Source organism: Sparus aurata, chromosome 9, assembly GCF_900880675.1.
Source record: "Sparus aurata chromosome 9, fSpaAur1.1, whole genome shotgun sequence".
Taxonomy (NCBI): Eukaryota; Metazoa; Chordata; class Actinopteri; order Spariformes; family Sparidae; genus Sparus; species Sparus aurata.
The window spans coordinates 19,482,499-19,501,833 of NC_044195.1; the positions used below are offsets into that span (position 1 = coordinate 19,482,499).

General features: G+C 41.0%; 2 protein-coding genes across 5 annotated transcripts in view; one reads left to right on the forward strand and one right to left on the reverse strand.

The window, feature by feature from the left end:
* lrp2a (low density lipoprotein receptor-related protein 2a) overlaps positions 1-13,984 on the forward strand; it is a 48,254-nt gene extending 34,270 nt beyond the window's left edge. For 3 of the 4 annotated variants that reach the window (XM_030429584.1, XM_030429583.1, XM_030429585.1), the window contains 26 exons: positions 168-345; positions 1,306-1,502; positions 1,678-1,923; positions 2,105-2,233; positions 4,317-4,436; positions 5,119-5,235; positions 5,580-5,696; positions 5,791-5,928; positions 6,052-6,174; positions 6,312-6,440; positions 7,315-7,446; positions 7,537-7,668; positions 7,778-7,921; positions 8,019-8,184; positions 8,273-8,401; positions 8,481-8,704; positions 8,790-8,969; positions 9,421-9,540; positions 9,712-9,802; positions 9,946-10,013; positions 10,455-10,572; positions 10,671-10,791; positions 10,985-11,086; positions 12,506-12,625; positions 12,709-12,780; positions 12,863-13,984. In XM_030429584.1, coding sequence (XP_030285444.1) covers positions 168-345; positions 1,306-1,502; positions 1,678-1,923; positions 2,105-2,233; positions 4,317-4,436; positions 5,119-5,235; positions 5,580-5,696; positions 5,791-5,928; positions 6,052-6,174; positions 6,312-6,440; positions 7,315-7,446; positions 7,537-7,668; positions 7,778-7,921; positions 8,019-8,184; positions 8,273-8,401; positions 8,481-8,704; positions 8,790-8,969; positions 9,421-9,540; positions 9,712-9,802; positions 9,946-10,013; positions 10,455-10,572; positions 10,671-10,791; positions 10,985-11,086; positions 12,506-12,625; positions 12,709-12,780; positions 12,863-13,033 — 3,584 coding nt within the window. In that variant the 3' untranslated portion in view covers positions 13,034-13,984. Of the gene's footprint in view, positions 1-167; positions 346-1,305; positions 1,503-1,677; positions 1,924-2,104; positions 2,234-4,316; positions 4,437-5,118; positions 5,236-5,579; positions 5,697-5,790; positions 5,929-6,051; positions 6,175-6,311; positions 6,441-7,314; positions 7,447-7,536; positions 7,669-7,777; positions 7,922-8,018; positions 8,185-8,272; positions 8,402-8,480; positions 8,705-8,789; positions 8,970-9,420; positions 9,541-9,711; positions 9,803-9,945; positions 10,014-10,454; positions 10,573-10,670; positions 10,792-10,984; positions 11,087-12,505; positions 12,626-12,708; positions 12,781-12,862 lie in introns of those variants that run through there. The other variant, XR_003985419.1, reaches the window with a different exon arrangement.
* A 3-nt stretch (positions 13,985-13,987) lies between these two features.
* rdh1 (retinol dehydrogenase 1) lies at positions 13,988-19,264 on the reverse strand. Its single transcript, XM_030429589.1, has 6 exons — positions 19,050-19,264; positions 17,165-17,200; positions 16,614-16,947; positions 15,971-16,229; positions 15,279-15,442; positions 13,988-15,194 (listed from the first exon to the last, which is right to left on the reverse strand). The coding sequence occupies exons 1-6, from the start codon at positions 19,050-19,052 to the stop codon at positions 14,977-14,979; spliced, it is 1,014 nt and encodes a 337-aa protein (XP_030285449.1). The 5' UTR covers positions 19,053-19,264; the 3' UTR covers positions 13,988-14,976.
* Between the last annotated feature and the right edge of the window lie 71 nt (positions 19,265-19,335).

Genomic DNA, 19,335 nt, shown 5'->3' on the forward strand with positions numbered 1-19,335 from the left:
TAAAACCTTTATTTACAATGTAGTTGTTTCTTATTTCAACATGACTTTAGGTACCTTAAGTTTAGGGTCAGGTACTGACCACAGGCTGAACAATACCTGGCCTTTATTTGCCCAGCTGTGGTGAACTGATGACTTGTGTGATAGAGTTGTGGCTCTTCCTCTGACAGTAACCAATCCTTGTGCGGTGAACAATGGAGGCTGCTCTCACCTGTGCCTGATCCGTCATGGGGGGCGGGAACACACCTGTGAGTGCCCCGACCATTTCCTGACTGTTCAAATAGGTGGTGCGACCCGATGCCTTCCCATGTGCACCAGCACCCAGTACAGATGTGCCAACAATGAACGGTTTGTCAAGATTTCTTCTTGGTGTTCTTTTTAGTTTTAACCTTAATATATCATTGTTCAACTGGCCCGGTTACAGAAGTGGGACTGCCATAAAAGAACATTAGCATGAGTGGTAGTTGTTTTTCTCACACCAGGGGTTTATAGTCTTCTTTCTGTCACAGAAATATGGCTGAAACGAAGAATAAAAATGTCAATTAAAAAAAAAAGAATGCTTATCATAATTTCCTAGAGCCCAGAGTGATGTCTTCACATGGCTTCTTTTGTCCAACTAACAGCCCAAAACCTGCAAACTCTTTATTTACTATCATAAAAGACAAAGAAAAGCAGCAAATTCTTACTTTCAGATGCTTGAAACAGCTAATGTCTGAAATATTTGCTTGAACAATGACTAAAATGATGAACTGATTATCAAAAAAGTCTTATGCTACTTTCATCCTGGCAAGGTTGTGTTTGTTTGTATTCCCTTTTGCTTAGGAGGAGAAAAGGGGTTGAGGAAGCAGTATTTACATAGACAGTACACTTAGTTCATCCATCAACTGTAATTTCAAAACACTGAAATATACAGTTATTCTCTGTTGGCTCTCTTTGCAGTGGGAAAACAGCACCCCCTTCTGGTTGTTTCATAATATAATCCACCAGACGTTTTACAAAATCCTTCTCTGCTGACAGAAATATGTGCACAATAAATAATACATATACATTGTGTAAAATAAATCTAGTAATGTAGAATTTGTGCAGTAATGATGTATTGATGTTAAATGCTACACAAGTCACATTTAAGTTTTAGTTTTCGCAGCCTTTCATAGACTTGTAAGTAGTTTTGTGGGTGATGTAATGAGTTTTCAATGGTTAAAGGGAGACATGGAAGCCTTAACAAGCTCTGTTCAGTATTATGCGACACATGATATGAAACTCCAGCAAAGAAACATGAGCATTTTCGTTCCTACCTGTCTTAAACAGATGTATCCCCATATGGTGGAAATGTGACGGTCAGGCGGACTGCAGAGACGGCTCAGACGAGCCCTCCACTTGCCCGGCTCGCCACTGCAGACTCGGCCAGTTTCAGTGCAATGACGGAAACTGTACAAGTCCACACTTCCTGTGCAACAGCAACCAGGACTGCCATGATGGCTCAGATGAAGACCCTGTGCTGTGTGGTGGGTTGTGTCCTTATTTGTTGAGTCTTTTTAATAGCTGTTATCAGTTTATACAAAACGAAGAGCATTCTTCTAAAAGGCAAAATTTTAATGCTTTAACTTAAACTTGTTTTCAGTTTTTAGCATGTCTTTTTCTCAAGACGCAACGTTAAAAAAAGACTTGTCTTCCCTACAGCTACACACCAGTGTGAAAGCCACCAGTGGCAGTGTGCAAATAAGCGCTGCATCCCTGAGTCATGGCAGTGCGACGGTGAGGACGACTGTGGTGATCAGTCTGATGAAGACTCTGCCCACTGCTCCGCCAGGACCTGCCGCCCTGGACAGTTCAAGTGCCGCAACGGACGTTGCATCCCCCAGAGTTGGAAGTGTGATGTCGATGATGACTGCGGTGACAACTCTGACGAACCTTTGGAGGAATGCAGTAAGTGATAAACACAGAGCTACTCACGGGACCATCTTTTAGTGCACATTGACTCAATTACAATCTGAGTTAAATCAGAGCAGAAACTTTAATCACAATGAAGTTACGCATTACATCAAGAGCTTGACATTTTTGACAGTTTTTGCACCCTTTGCTTGACAAAGTGATGTTATGTTCACAGTGGGACCAGCACATCGATGCGACAACCACACAGAGTTTGACTGCAGGACCAACTACCGCTGTGTGCCACTGTGGTTAGTTTGCAACGGCCACAACGACTGCAGAGACAACAGCGATGAGCAGGGCTGTGGTGAGTCTGCGACTAACAGGATTGAGGTCCTGTACATCATGGCAGTGATTAGAAATTGTCTTTTAAAGCTTAGCTAATTAATCAAATAACTGAATTATTTGCTAATAGGAAGATGATTCTAGAGATCTCAGAGGATTAAAAAAGTTCACAGCAAAGAGGCAAGATTATGTGTTCAAGACGTGAGTGAAGGGCAATTAGCCAACACCCCAGCCTCCTGTGGAACATTACACAGTGAAGTAGTGGGAGGTGCTGATGGAGAGGGTCTCACCACTCACCCTCCCCCACCATTTGCCTTTCCCTGAGAGCACGGCAGATTTATGAGCTGTCCAGTGGTATGGATCTACATATATATGTGTGTGTTGTTGCTCTGTCCTTGCGTGGGGGCAGGGGTTCATACAAGTCTCTTTGTACTTTGCTACGATCCAAACACACCCGCTGCGGCCCTCCCATCTCTTATCGGAGGCCCTCGCTCCATTAGTGCCATGCCCGCGCAGGACGGGAGATTCGTGCTAATCTTCCTGTAAGAATGTAGCAGATGGGCCAGGTGGAGGGCTAGGAGGGCAGGACTAGCTAACACCGCGCTATCTTTGACCCCCAGCACTGTGTGGTAGAGACGGCTCAGACTAGCTCTCCTCCACTCCTTTCCCGTCTGTGCTTCTCATCTCCTTCAGTCTTATCCTCTATCGGCTCATACCGACATAGATAGAGGTCACCCATCTGTCCCAAACATGCTGCTCTCCTCCATCTACGACTGGAGGAATTAAAAAACAGGGATTCATTTCACTCCAAACTGACAGTTTCATCATTGCAACCCCAATTCCAAAGAAGTGAGGAAATTCCTTTTTTGACGTACAAGCGATTGAAAACAATGTTTGTACCTCATGTTCAAAAAACACCTGTTTGGAACATTCCACAGATGAACAGGTTAAATGAAAACAGGTGATGGTATCATTAGGACAACTGCCAAAACAGAAATAAATCAAAAACTAATAATTAAATGGCTCAATAAAGGGTAAGAATACAGGAGTAAATACATTTTTTACGAAAATTATGTATGGAAGTGAATAAGTATTACCTATTTATTTAAAAAAAATGTAAAAAGAAACACAAGCAAAGTAAAACAAAAATATCAAATTATGTAGCATTTTACAAATTAATGAATGACTACTTTTCTTTTTAATACTATTTGTTGTGCATGTTATGTCATATTTGCCATTTTAAGCCCTCCATATGATTGGGGATGAGAGCGGCATCCTTGAATGGCTCTTCATTACCAAGCAATAATATTCTACATTGTTGCTCTCATTAATAGATTTAACTACAACGTCATCAAAATGTCTCATTTCTGACTGGGTTGCGTGTGTTGTCATTTTAGTGACAAGTTAAAGAACGAAAGCTTTTAAATCTGTGAAACTGATGGTAAAGCACAATGTACACTCAGCTTCCAGTTAGTTAGGTACATCTAGTTGATACAGTGGTACGGTATTACAGCTATCTAATTAAATACTTCCCATAATGAGAGGCGTTGATTCAACTTAACGTTCATTCTGTAAGGCTAGAGTTGATGGTGGTCTTGAGACTGAGATAGTTCATCTAACAGATTTAAACTAGGTTTTTATAATGCTCCTAATTGGGTTTTCTCAAGTGACATCATACTGTATTCTACATGGTAAAAACTGGCACTACACATCTTTTGCATGCAAGCAAAGTGCTAGGTTCAAGTCCAGGGAACCAAGTGGTATTATTGTGGACACCACTGGTGCATAGACAATCATATTTCCTCGATCTTAGAGTAACAACTACCAACAACACAGGACAAAATGTGACTTTATCTATCCATTTAGTCCTTAAGGGGAAGTGAAAGCAGACTGGATCAGTCTGACTGGATCACCAGTCAGCCTCTTTTTTCCCAGGAGATTTTAGTGTCAAGCAAAGTGAACCAATCTGAATACCAATGGTGTCATTACTCTATATCCATTTCTTTGTCCTGTGGACATTGTCTTTTGATACAATTAGTTAAAACAAAAAGAAAGTCAAACATGGTGGTTTAAAACCAGTGTCATGTGCGTGCTCCTTTCTCCAGATGAACTGACCTGTGATCCTGATGGAGACTTCCGCTGTGACAACCACCGCTGCATCCCGCTGAGATGGAGGTGTGATGGTGACGACGACTGTGGTGACAACTCTGACGAACGCAGCTGCAGTGAGTGCTGTTCGCCATCACTGACAAAGTGACATCATTACATCATTCATTGCTTGATGTCTTTGGTTTGAGCACTGATGAGAGTGTGAGCATTGAAAAGCTGTCTACATTGTCCTGATATCATCTAAGTGTCTTTAAGTAGGTTTACTGTGGGATTGTAACGTAGCTCCAAATGAAAAAGGAGTGCTGATGGCGAAGAATAGCCCTGCTATCACTTCATCAGACAGCAGGGAGGTTTTGTAAGAGGCTCAACACTTCTGCCGACGGCAGAATGCTGAGAGAGGTAGTCTTATCAGCTGCTAGAGAAACAGGCTGTCCTCAGTGTGTCAGGAAGAGGGAGTGAAGGAGTCTGTCACCCTTTGCCCTGGAGAGTTTAAACACGTCTGAGAACATGCCAGTTAATAGTGATAATGCAGCTTCTCAACACAGAAACGGTGATGGGGGTTAAATCATGGTGGTACCGCTCCTCTTGTTGCTGCGCTGCTGATGCCAGGAGAGGTTGTCTCTGGTGAACTCATGAGCTCACCGCAGAGTAATGGCTGCGCATACTGCTAGTGATACTGAGAGTGGTTTATGTCATAATATGGAGGAACATAACATGCACAGTTTTAAAAAAAAAAAAAGAAATCAAAAAACATCCACATTTGGTTGATTCCACTGTGTTTTTCCTGTTTCCCCTCAGCTCCACGCGCTTGCACAGAGAGCGAGTATCGTTGTGATAATCTGCGCTGCATTCCCGACCGTTGGGTCTGTGACCATGACAACGACTGTGAGGACAACTCGGATGAAAGGGACTGTGGTAAGTGGAGGCTTTTTGTTGGCCGGCTGTTCGAGAGTGACGGAGGGCTGCACTAAACAAAGAAGCAATAAAACTTGAGCATAGACAGACAGGACCACCAATAGTCATCTATTCAAAAATAGTTTATTCACTCTGCACCCTCCTTACAGTGCCTGTTGAATGCACGACAGATAAATGATTTAGAAGTTCAAGTCTCTTTGCTTCAAATATGGTCAAGTTTTTCTAGATGAGACTTGTGAAATAAAGTATTTCTAGTATTTAGTATTTCTCATGTAGCAATAAAGAAAAAACTTGTGGATTTGGGTTGCTGTGAGTCTTTCATTGGTTTTTGGTTATTGTTTCAGAGTTGCGGACTTGTCATCCTGGTTACTTCCAGTGCGGCAGTGGACACTGTATCGCTGAACGCTTCAAATGTGACGGCAACCCCGACTGTCTGGACTACACAGATGAAACATCCTGTCGTAAGTGTCCTGCATCAACTGTTTGTTCCCCTCTGATGATTAATTGTAAGTTTAGTTGCAGACTCGATTTTGACAGAATGGTTTTGACTTCCAGCGACTCGTTTCCCCAACGGCACATACTGCCCCTCGTTTCTGTTTGAGTGCAAGAACCACGTATGTGTCCAGCCTCACTGGAAATGTGACGGAGACAACGACTGCGGAGATAATTCAGATGAGGAGCTTCACCTCTGCCGTAAGAAGTCCTGCACACGCAAAACCAAACTTGTTAGCTTCCTACCAAGTTCTCAACCCACATCATCATTAGACTTGCTGTGAGTGGGTTTGTGATTTTTTTCTTTTTTCTGTTCATCCACAGTGGACATCCAGTGTGAGGCTCCGTTCCGGTTCCGCTGTGACAACAACCGCTGCATCTACAGCCACGAGTTGTGTAACTCTGTTGATGACTGCGGTGACGGCTCTGATGAGAGACAGGAAAACTGTAAGTGTAATAGTTTGCACTGTAGCCGATGATCTTATTCACCTACTCATTCTTATGCCATGTTGTTTTTTTCTTTGTTGTGCATAACTTCGAGCATCTAGAGCGTCTCTGAAGTAAATGTTTTTCTCTCTGTCAAGGCCAAAACCCAACCCATGGACCCTGCACTGATGATGAGTACAAATGCAGTAATGGACAGTGCATCCCTCTGCAATATGCCTGTGATGATTATGACGACTGTGGAGACCAGTCGGATGAGCTTGGCTGCCGTGAGTACATGAACAAAAGCATATTCGTTATGATGTTTCAAATCTTTTATTGTGGAGCATCATTTTCAAGAAAACAAAACATGGTGATACTGTGCTTCTTATCACATAAACAAACCCTGAAACGCAAGTGAAGACATTTTTTTTTCTGGTTATCCATTTTTGAAGTCTAAATCTAAATTTATGACTTGAGAACTGGTCAGAAAAAGTAAAAAAAAAAAAATAAGTTTAATATTTCTAAGTTCCTCATTTTTTTTTTCCCATCTGGAGAAATGTCTTTTTCATGTGAACACAAAAAAACATGTAGGGAGCACACATTTGAAAAAAAGGAGAATAAATAAACAAAAAAAGATATAACTGGATAAATACCAGAGGAAAACAACATTAATAATAAAGCTGTTACCTGTGCAACATAACCTGCAAAAAGTTCTCGCAAACATATCAACACCTAACCTAATATCTAACCATTGTCAAGCCTCAATAAGTAATGATGATGAATCGCAAAATGGAAAATATCTTTTTAGACTGTCCAGCTGAACATGATTTCATCAACTTTGATTATGTCAAAGTTCCAAAAACAGTTAGGGATTACGGCACAGTGTATGAGCAGGAAAACTTACTAAACTTTTGATGAATAAAAGCTTAACTGGCTCCTAACACTGTTTCATGTGGTGTTTCATTGTGGGTTCAACATTCTTTTGTGCCTAGAAAGAAGTTTACATTTATTTTGCTAACGTATTTTAGTCAGCTATGCCTGAGTGTGTGCAAGAATAAAAACAGGATAAAACTACAACAAGACCTACTTTCAGAAAAACACAGTTACCCCGATGAGCGTCTGGTCTGACATTCAGTGTGCTTTTGTGTTTTCTCCTGTCAGACCAGGGCAGTGGGCACACATGCAGCGACAACATCTGTGAACACAACTGCACCGACCTGACAGAGGGAGGCTTACTCTGCTCATGCAGGTCCGGCTACAAGCCCAGAGCGACAGAAAGACACACTTGTGAAGGTAAAACACACACCAGATACATTAAAACACAGACAAAGAATCATTCTTCGACCTTCAACAAACATTTTTTTTTTCTTCTTTTGCAAAAAGATGTAAACGAGTGTGAGGTGTATAGCACGTGTCCTCAAGAGTGCAGGAACACAAAGGGGAGCTACGAGTGTTTTTGTGCTGAGGGCTTTCTCTCTTTCGGTGAGCCGCATGGGACTGAGTGTGCTGCCCAGGGTAAGAGCTCAGCATTCACACACAGCAGAAAGTTATTTACAACTGTTCCCTTTCATTAGTTAAGACTTAAACCAAACTCTGAATTGACCACAGCATCATTTCTGTACAGGGAACCCACCAGTGCTGCTCCTGCCAGACAACGTCCGCATTCGTCGTTTCAACCTCTCCTCTGAGCAGTATTCAGACTACGTGGACAACGCCGAGCACATCCAAGCCTTGGACTACGTTTGGGATCCAGAGGGAGAAGGACTCAGTAAGACCTCCTCTGTAACCCTTCTAATGTTGCTGTGAATGAAAAAGATAGTAAGACCTCCAAGTTTGGATAACCTTTATCCCCTGATGTGCTGTAGGTGTTGTGTACTGGACAGTTCTGGGCCGGGGATCTGAGTTTGGCTCGATCAAACGTGCTTACATGACCACGTTTAACGATTATGGCAACAACCCAGTGAAGGAGGTTGATCTGAACCTGAGATACATCGCTAATCCCGAAGGCATTGCTTTGGACTGGGTTGGCGGGTAATTCACCAGGATTAAGACTTTAACATTGTGGAGGATTCTCTAGTTTCTCTTCAGTTGCTTAGAATTTATTCATCATCTTTTCCAGGCACATTTACTGGACGGATTCAGGAACAAATCGAATCGAAGTGGCCAAACTAGATGGACGGTACAGGAAGTGGTTGATCCACACAGACCTCGAACAGCCTGCTGCTATCGTTGTCAATCCATCACTGGGGTATGAGGCTGTAGTAAATGTAAACACGTGTAGTGTTCATTCTCTATTGGTTCATCAATGATTATTTCTGTGTCTGCAGGATGATGTATTGGACAGACTGGGGCAGGAAACCCAGAATAGAGTCAGCGTGGATGGACGGTCAGCACAGAGAGGTGCTTGTGAGGGAGGAGGACCTGGGCTGGCCTACTGGGCTGGCTGTGGATTATCTGAATGGAAATAGGATCTACTGGTGTGACTCCAAAGAAAACATCATTGAGTCCATGAAGCCTGATGGTACAGACAGGAAGATCGTCATATCTGGAGGTCAGAATGCTGAGATGTTGTACAGCCAGTCTGTGAAAAATGAAAATGGGCCAATACATCAACTTTTCTTTGTTCTCTGTTTCAGACATTGGACAGCCCTACAGTCTGGATGTGTTTGAGGGACATGTGTACTGGACAACAAAAGATAGAGGTGAAGTGTGGAGGACAAACAAGTTTGGGAGAGGACATAAAGTCAAAGTTCTAACCATCAACCCGTGGCTGACTCAAGTCCGCATTTACCAGGAGCACCGACACAACCAGTCAGGTCAGAACACACAGAGATTCATGTAATAATTGCTAACAATAAGCGAAAATGTTCTGCTCTCAAGTTGTATTGTTAAAAGGTATAACATTAACTGATGCTGGATTATTTTTGTAAGTAGGTTCTCAGTGTGAAAAAAGTAAATATTGTGAATGGAAATTTCACAACTTGGTGGTAGATTTTGCAAAAAAGTCAAGCCTGACTGTCCCTCCCATCCAGTCACATGTCACACTAAATATTCTCATTATTTTTAGGCATTTTATTTAGGCAACTTGTAGTTACATAGTGTAGTGTAATGTAGTACATATTCTCTTAATATCTTTAAATGAACAGTACAGAAGAGAACATAGTAATCAGCATTTATGTAAATACATTTATATCAAATTTGAAGGTGATTAAAAGATATAATTTGTACATTTCTGTATTAATATTCTGTTTGCTCTTTCCTCTTCAGTAACCAACCCCTGTAAGAACGTGTGCAGTCACCTCTGTCTCCTCCGGCCCAGCGGCTACACCTGCGCCTGCCCACAGGGCTCCTCTCCGGTCGAGTTTGACTCCAATGAATGTGACGCAGGTAAACTGCAGTTTGAGTTCATCTGCTGCCTGCACTTTGGTGTTGACTGTTTTGCATCTCATTGTGTGTCCATTAATCCCTTCTACACATGTGCCTGGCTGCTCCTATGTGATTTTGTGGTGTCATATCATTGTTGTTGACTCTGTGTATGCCTGGCTTTTGCTCCTGCAGCCATTGAGGCACCTGTTGCAATGCCCCTTGCATGTAGATGCATGAATGGTGGAACCTGCTACACTGATGAAGGTGGTCTGCCCAAGTGCAAGTGAGTTCAGTTGTAGGAGCCATTCACACCAGTGTTTGATTGACTCTCCATCAGTCATATGCAGTAATGCCTGATATTTTCCACCTTTTTCAAGATGTTGTTTTCTGGTGTAAGAAACTGATGTTTATCATGACTTCCTGCAGATGTCCGTACGGTTATGTGGGCAGCTACTGTGAGATGGGGAAGTCAAGAGGCGCTCCAGCAGGAACAGGTACTGTAATTCACCACGTATTTGTATGTATTTATTCTCATTCACAGTTTAGTCAGTTCCTGGTAGTCCTTCAGAAATGCCCAGACTGACATGTGGGAGCTGCCGTACAGTAACAGTCATGATCTGTTGGAGCAGATCAAGGCCAAACTTGATGAAGTCATTCTTCTGGCTTATCTACTTAACAAAACAACTTAGAAAACAGTCTGGCTCTGCAGATGTTGATGATGTGGGCTGGCAGAAATGTCCTTAATAAATAGCCAAGTAATGCTTGAATCAATAACTTTTTAACTTCTGTAATGGTTCAGCAAAGCAATGGGTCGTCCAAAGGACATGAGCAGTAATGGATTAGTCAGCAGAATGTTATTATATGTTATTTATGATCAGCATCTTACTGCAAGAGTCCAATACACACACAACTGAATACTTTCTACTTTTCTTTAGCTGTGGCTGTTCTCCTGGCAGTCATCATCATCCTGATCACCGGAGCGTTGGCTGTCGGGGTTTTCCTCAACTACAAACGAACTGGATCTTTCATCCCCTCCATGCCCAAACTACCCAGGTATCTTGGATCATCACGGCTTATCAATGACAGCTACACTGAAGCTTGACGCAGAATTTAGATCAAAGTTCAGACTGGATCATTTTGTGTTTGTCCAGCCTCAGCAGCCTGGTGAAGTCCGGCGACACGGGGAACGGAGTGACGTTTCGCTCAGGTGATAATGTCGACCTCGGACCATCACACATCGGAGTGTCATTCATTGACACAGCCATGCAGATGGTGAGTCCGGCAGGCAGTTAATATTTTCTGTGCTATCAGCATTTTTAACTGTCAAACAAGACACTCCATGTGGTATTTATTGACAACTTTCCTTTCAGCATTCCGTCTAGAACTGCTTGTATCAGCAGCAGTTGAGAAACAATTAATGCTGTATCTTTAATGATATAAAATCATCCATATGATTTACCTACAGGATGATAATTTTGCCGGGAGGCAGCCAATCACATTTGAGAACCCGTTATACGCCACTGCTCCTGCTGTGTCCGGTGATCCTGCTGTCATTCATGCAACACAGGTACTCATTCTGTTCACAAATGAGTTTTATTTTCATGTCATACCATTTAAATAGTCCATCTCACATCAACAGGTAAACTAAGACTTGCAGCCGTTGACACTTGTGTTCTAAAGAAAAAGACCATGTACTGTATACTCGCATAGCATCTACAACAGAATGTAATTTTATGAAGTTTGACATTATGACCTCTTCTGAATCCATGATTTAAAGGACAATATACAACAAAAGTCACTTCATTTTTCAACATATTTAATTTCTTTTTAATCACACACAATCACCAGTGTATTAGGTACACATGGCAAAAACTAATGCGGTCTCATACAACAGTCCTGTGATAAAACTCTCATGATATCTTTTTATTTATAAAGAGAGGTTTTTTTTTATTTAGTCTGCCTGCATCGATATAGATGAGCTGGACAATATAATAGAAACACTGATCTGTATACAGTAACAGCACCACAAACAACATGCTCTTAAATCACCTTACAGTGGAATAGTAACCTTTTTAAAAACAACAAAACACATAATAAACTTTACAGAAGTAGAATTTACTGCTGGTCTGTTTTATTAGACTGCATGAAATTTATGTAGCTTGGTTTACCTAATAAACTGGCAACCGGGTGTGATTTATTGACTTTATTTAATGAGAGAGGAATTTCCCTGAAATATTGTGGATAAAGAGACGACTGGCCAAATAGCAATTTATTTTATAAGTTATCTGTGATGTTTTATTTTTGCTGAAACCAACACATTTAGGGCTCAGATTTATAATGCTGAGAGTTTGTTTAAGGGATCAAGATCAGTTTAACAATAGCACAGCAAGTGATGGGAATACTATTCATGGACTGAACAAGATATGTGTCGTGTTCAGTGGCCGGAGGAGTTTTCTTTTATTCCATACACAACAGTTACTTTGGGGTAAGAACATTTTCATGCTCACGTAGAATAAAAGAGAAATGGGTCATAAATGTATGGATGTGTATGAGCCTGAATATTTTTATCAGCCACTGAAAATGTATGTGGCGCCCCATAGACCTCATCTAGTAGAGAATGCAACTCTTTTCCCCCCTGCGCTCATATATCTTACATCTCTATTCCTATTAATGTTTCTATCTTTATATGTATATATGTTTATTGTCACATATCATAGTCATTTGATATTGTATTATATATCTATATTTATATTATTCTTACTCACTATTTTTTCTTAATACCCTTTTCTCGAGTCTGTATACTGTGACATTTCTGTTCTAGAGGGAGCTGTAATGTGCCCAATTTCCCCTCGGAAATCAGTGAATTATTTCTGATTTAATCTTTAGCTGTCTTATTAAAAAAAAAGAAATCATCATGAATAGTCAAATCAATTAGTTCAGCAGTCACGGCTGATGACACTGACATGACAGTTCTCTTCTCTAACAGGTGACTGTTAATGTGAGCGGTGAACAAATCGGGAACAACTTTGTGAACCCAGCGTATCACGGAGATCAGAACGTGGGCATCGTGCACACATCTGGTTCTGTCAGCACCAAACCTGTGCAGGTAAGTCTCCTGTGTACAGTTTGTCAATAGAAAACCATGTGTGATCAGTTTGATGCCGCCTCACTGTTGATGTTTGTTTCCAGGAGTCAAAGTGGACCCTATTCAAGCGGAAATTAAAGCCAGGCACCACATTTGAAAACCCTTCATATTCAGAGGTAAACCTGGACAATTTTAAGACAAAAAAACAGAAAGAGCAGCTGTTATTTACTCTTGTTTACCCTGTATGTTGCTCTACAGATGAAGGACGAAAAGCCTGTAGGAAGCAGCGCGGCCCCTTCAGCCCCCGAGCCCTCTCCATTTGTACCCACCGCCAAACCTCAGAAGAGGGATCGTCCGGGCACCTTTTCGCCAACCGAAGACAGTTTCAAAGACACAGCCAACCTTGTGAAAGAGGACAGCGACGTATAACCCTCTCTCACGGGAATCGAAGAAAAAAAAAAAGAAACACACTTTGCACAGAATTTATTTTTTTATGCAGCCTGTGTACAAAACTCAAATTGAGAGAGAAATACATTTCTATAGAATGAAGAGAAAAAGGTCTGCTGTGACTATGCCTTCTGACATTTCTTATGCCAATTCTTATGTTAATGTTTTCTTTATTCTGATGTACAATATGTATATCTTTGCACTGAAGCTGCTGATAGAAATGTTAATAAATAAGTTGTATATTTGTAAATTTGAACAGGAAGATTTTGTCTGAAAATATCTTTTGAAATAGATCCTATGAATAATTCAGCATAAACACAATAACATACGTAAAGAGCGAGCTGCATTCTGAATGTACAGTACTTATATGATCGAAGGTTATCAGAGGAATGTGTTGAGTAATGATATTTGTTTTGCCACTGAACAAAACTGAAGATGTATTTATTCATCTTTCGTGTTTATATACCTCATTTCAGGGCGGGAAATTGAATAAAAGCAAGAATAATTGGACTTTTAGCTTACGCCAATCATTTTTCAAACATGTGTACTTCAGTTTGAGCAAAAATATGTGCAAAGCATATTAATTGTACTTAATCAAACTAATTTCCACCTTTTTGTTCATCCCTGACTTTATGACTTTGAATCAACAAGATATTGGAGCAATGGCCCAAATTGTTTGGAGCGATACTTGAACGTGCCCGGAAATGGAAATTTTGTAGTTGATTATGCTGAAAAGCGACACATGACCTGAGGATGCAGTCGTAGACAGTCATTTTATAAACATGATGAATAAATTCGGAACAGAATGATTGTATTTTGTATGATAATGAGGACAAATAAGAACTCTTCTCTGTGATCATCCACAACATGCACGTATGTTTTAAATTGCTGCTGCTGAGATGTGAATGAATAAATTTCCTATTTTGTAACACAGCCTTGACACCTTTTTATTTTATTTAATTGTCACAACACACTTTAAACATACATCAATGTCAGAAGAATATTGGTAACACTTCCTTTTAAAGGTCTTTAAATTTGATGGTAAGATGCTGGTAATTACCAAGCAATGTATCTGAAATTACTTTGAAATGACTCCCCTTGAAATTACCCCAATTACCTCAGGATTACTTCAGGATTACCTCAGGATTGATTGAAAATGACCCTAATATGATTTGATACTTACATACTGCTTTTTCCTTCATAAGATGTTAAGAAACAGCTGATAGCTTGTTTAGTACACTTCCAGGAAACGTCCAGCTAGTTTTTGTCTAACTTCCCCTCAGCAGGCAACTCAATTGAAGTGAGTTGTTGCAGTTTAATTTCTGTCCAACTTCTGCTGGTCAGTACAAGTGCAAGTACAAGTTTTAATATCATGTCAAAGATGTCTATGTATTGTGCTAACTAGATAGCCCCAGGCAGGATAACCTCCTTCTCCCAGAAATCCAAAGCTCCTGTGCAAGCACTCCCTGAGTAGTGCAGCTAGCTTAACTAAAACTACAAAACTTGACATTTAAGAAAATTGTTATGAATATTGGACTGATCTGCTTAAGTGACAGAAAGTGGAGAACTAGTAAATGGTTTAAAAAAATGAACTTCAATTTACTGACCAGCAGAAGTTGGACAGAAACCGGTTGGAAATTAAGCTGCAGCAGCTCACCTCAGTTTAGTGGCCTGCTGAGGGGAAGTTAGATCAGAAGTTCAGCCGGCACCGTCAGCAGATGTTTGTCAGAAACTAGTTAGAAATTAACTTGTATACTTGTTTTGTGACCCGTTGATGGGAAATTAGACAGAGAACTAGCTGGAAACCAAAATGCCTCCATCAGCAGAAGTTAAACAGAAAATCAGTTAGAAGTTTCCAAGAAATTTATTTAAAGTGTTACCAAAATATCTGCATCATTTCACAGTGGTTCCAATGAGGGAGTGGTTCAGTTCCCTTTAGGTGGAGGGAGAAGTGAATGGATGACAAAGTCTGAAACAAATGAAGGCATGTAGGACAGAGGAATCCAGAAAAGCTTCGCATCCCAGCCTGCAGCGTAACGTGTGCGTGGGAACTGAGCTGTCAGCGCGTGTTCCATGCACGTGGTCACCTTAGAGATATCTGGACTGCAGAGGATGTTCATGGAAAAGTCCTGAGCTTTCACATCTGAGGAGCAAAAGAAAGGAGAGGAGTCACTTAGAGGATTCATTTTGACACTGTGGCTGCACACCGAGCAGTGCTTCCACTCACACTCATCAAAGTACATAGGTCCGTATGAGTCTTTGACTTCTTGAGGGAGGCGGCTCCACAGCCTCTTCAGGTCAGCTTCAATAATGTCCAACCTGGTGACAGCTGTCTTGAAGAAACCGGGCTCAATGATGCTGACTTTGATGCCAAATGGGTGCATGTTGATCCTGGGAAGAGGACGCAGATCATGATATTTCTTTAATGCAACTAGAAAACTTCTTATTGAGAACTTCTTATTCTTCCGTCTGGGACATTTCTTTAAGAGTAGTTTTTAAGAAGTGTTGTACCCACAAGTCACAATATATACACACAATTGAGTTAAAATGTTGCACTTCAGAGAGAAACATTGTACTTTTTACTCCACTACATGTATTTAAATGTATTTATTATTATTATTTGTCACTGCTTATCACTTTAACGCTGAAGATTTAACATTGAAAAACTACATAAGTAAATTTCCACACAGCCTGTATTCAGCAATGTTGCCGTTAAGCAAGCCCCGAGTGGTTGTGCGGTGTGTCATGCCTGCTCAGGCCTGTGAGAGCTGACCAATCAGAGCAGGGAGGGGTGCCTTAAAGTGACAGGCACTAAAACGGAGCGTTCAGACTGAGGTCGAATAGAAAAAAGTGTGGACATGAAAACGAGAATAACACGGGACCTTCACGCGCATGTGTGATAAATCTGTTGGTCCCTACCTGAGGGAGTCGGAGAAGGCTTCCACTCCAAATTTGGACAGGCAGTACCCCCCACCAGTGAGGGACAGTCTGCCCAAGATACTGGCCACGTTTACCACCCTGCCCTTGGCCTTTTTCAGCAGGGGCAGAAACTGGAGGGTCACGTCAATGACTCCTATCAGATTCACATCCAGAACCTTTGTGAAGTCCTCCAGCTGCATCCATTCTGTGGGGCCGATGGGTACGGACCTGCCAGCATTGTTCACCAAACCCCACAGACCTGCGCAAAAAAGAATTCAAGATCAACTTCTTTATTCACCATACCAAAATCTGGATTAAATAATAAAAAAGAACTTGATTCCTTATAGCTTTCACAGTCCAAACCACCCACAGGCACGTTCACGTAAGAGTCTGAGAAGCTCCTACAAAGTTGAATCTATGGTCAGGAAGGATCAGCTTTTATCAGTCTGTAGTCCAGATTTATGTTTGAAAAAGCCTTTCTTTAAAAATGCAGCTAAGTATTTTCTCCCTCCTCTTTAATAAAGAGGGTGTGTTAAACACACCAGTAGGAGGATGATGGATCCAGGTTTCCTTTATCTCTCCCAGTGCCTCCCTCTGACTGGCACCCTATCTGTGCGTACCCCCTGCGGTCCGCCCGGCTCACCTCGCTGTCCAACCTCTTTGCTCACAAACTCCACCGCCCTCCTAACGCTCTCGCTGTCTGTAACATCCAGCAGCACGGTCTTCAGTCTGGAGGAGGCCGTCGCCGCCGACAGATCTGCTGCTCCTTTGTCTGTGAGACATGCAGCTATTACGTGGACACCCTTTTCATCCAGCTGTCGGGCCAGCAGGTTCCCAAAGCCGCTGTCACAGCCTGTGATGAACACATGCTTCTGGCTGAGGCCTTCGACCTTGTAGGAATCTCTGATATACCAGCGGATGGCAGCCACAGTGGCCACAAGTAGAGCACAGGACAAGGCCGGGTGTGACAGTATCACCTGGAAATCATAAAACAAACTTTTGCCAGTCTGTTTTTTATTTTTATTTTTTTATTACACATATTCCAAAATGACATGAAATTTCCTGTTTTTTTGGAATATGCTCACATGATTTTTGTTAATTGAGAATCCCACTGATGAACGTCTTTGTTTTCCAGTTCAGTCCAACACAGATTCCCTTTGAAGGGTTAATACAAATTAAGTGAAATCAACTTACCTCTAATAAGCATGACGTCAGATTGTCACTCGGCACCTGAGTGGATAAACATGAGATGTATTTCTTCAGGTTAAGCAATTTAAGATCCCACACACAGATGTGCGTGGAAGCTCAACACTGAAATAACCTTTATGTTCACGTCTCCACTCCAGTCCACAGACTCCGCCAAAGGCCCCAGAGTCAGTCTGTCTTCTGTTTTTTAGATGATCAGCTGCATATTTACGTTACTAACACAGACCATCAGCTGAAATGTTTAAAGTGTAAAGAGCACCTTGACGTCTTGCACAAAAATGCATTTAAACCCATAGGTGTGTGTCAGAATGTACATGCGCCTACACACTGTGCTTCCAGTAAGAGCAGGGTGTGCCAGTTTTGCCAGATTGCTTTGATGCTTTCCACAACAATAATTGCTCATGAAGCTGCTCACGTGACATGATAATTCAACAACAATTAAAGTGATCACATGTTAACACAGAGAGAAAGAGATAGACGGAGAAGAGAGGAGTACAATCACAGTCCCATGTTATCAGCACTATAATGTCTGATGTAAACTCTGTATCTTTATCTGATAGCCGAGGTAAACGGTCACTTCTCAGATGATAGTTTTACATGCAAGGATCAGCTTTTAAAATACTGGTTAGATATCGAGCTAGACAACATTTGTCAAAGTCAACTCCACCTCGCGTTATGATGTATGATAATATAAGAATCACTGAATCAAGTCGACTACTTTTTGCACGTTTTCTATTTTCTTGTACAAAAAAATTGTAAATGCAGGAGTAACATTTTTTTCTGCTGTTGAAACTTTTACTTATGCAGTGATGGAATGTGACTAAGAACATTCACTAAAGTATTGCAGGTATTGGTACTTTTCTTGGGTATTTCCATTTTCTGCTACGTTACACTTCCATTCCACTACATTTCAGAGGCAACTTTTACTCAACTACACTTAATAGATAACTTATTAGTTACTCGTTACTTTGCAAGTTGCCTGCTGTATCAGCCTGCTGTATTAGCCTATAGTTATAATTTTACTCACTTAAGTACATTTCTTACCAGAAGATTAAGTCATTACTAATCATTATCAACAAATGGTAAAATAACAGTTAATTAAACTTTAATTTACAGTTAATTCACTGTAAACAAACAATGAAATGCTTTATTAACCATCTATTAAGCTGTTGTAAAGGTTTATAAACACCAGTTGCTACTTCATAATGGTCATCCGAATAATATTTTAATAGATGAACCACACGGTATTTGCTCACCATTCACTGTGTATCATAAACATCAGTTGCAACTGTGTAACGAATAAATAGTTTATGATGCATTTCATTGTTTGTTTACAGTGAAACAGAAACAAAAAGCGGTAAGTGGGAGAGGTTTCTGTTGGTCATTTCTTTTCCCAGAGCGTTTAATTACTTCACAACCAGCAGCCTTTCTTTCGGCTCAGTCCAGCACAATTTTGAGGTTCTTGTACACTATAAAAAAAAAGACAGTTGATTTGCACATTCATTTGACTCTGAATGGCTTTTTTTAGGACAACACACGACACAATAATTAAGGCTATCTATAAAAGATTTTGCCTCCAATAGCAAAAATAAATACATCTAAAAAAAAAAAAAGTTGACTATGTGTGTCATGATGAAGATCTGAAGTTAGTGTTTTTTAACTTTATTTTTGGTTAATCGCTTCTTCAAAGCAACAACTTTCACTCAACCACAAGGTGGCATTGAATCTCATGAAGCTGGTTTGAGCACAAAAATAAAAAACCCACACTAAATAACTCAATTAGTCACTTAATTTTGTCTTCAAAGACATAAAATAATTAAGCTAATATAACAGTTAAGATAAAGGAAAGTGTTTAATAATAATGCAAACATACCATGACTCACTACAGTGTCGCTCCCCTCGCTCTCAGTCCTATCTGGGCGTGATGATGTGCTTCAGTGTGTCTGCAGAGTCAAGGTCCACACTGGATGTAACAGCAGGGTCGGCGTTGGGTTGTGTAACAGACTACACCAGATTACACCACCTCTGCTTTTGATCACTGTGTTCCAACTTTACCTCAGATCCACTCAGAAATCAACAACAGCTCGGCACAAAGGTTAGACCGAGTCGATCGCTGTCTGCGTTTGATACCGGAGGGTTCTCATTGAACCACCTGGAGA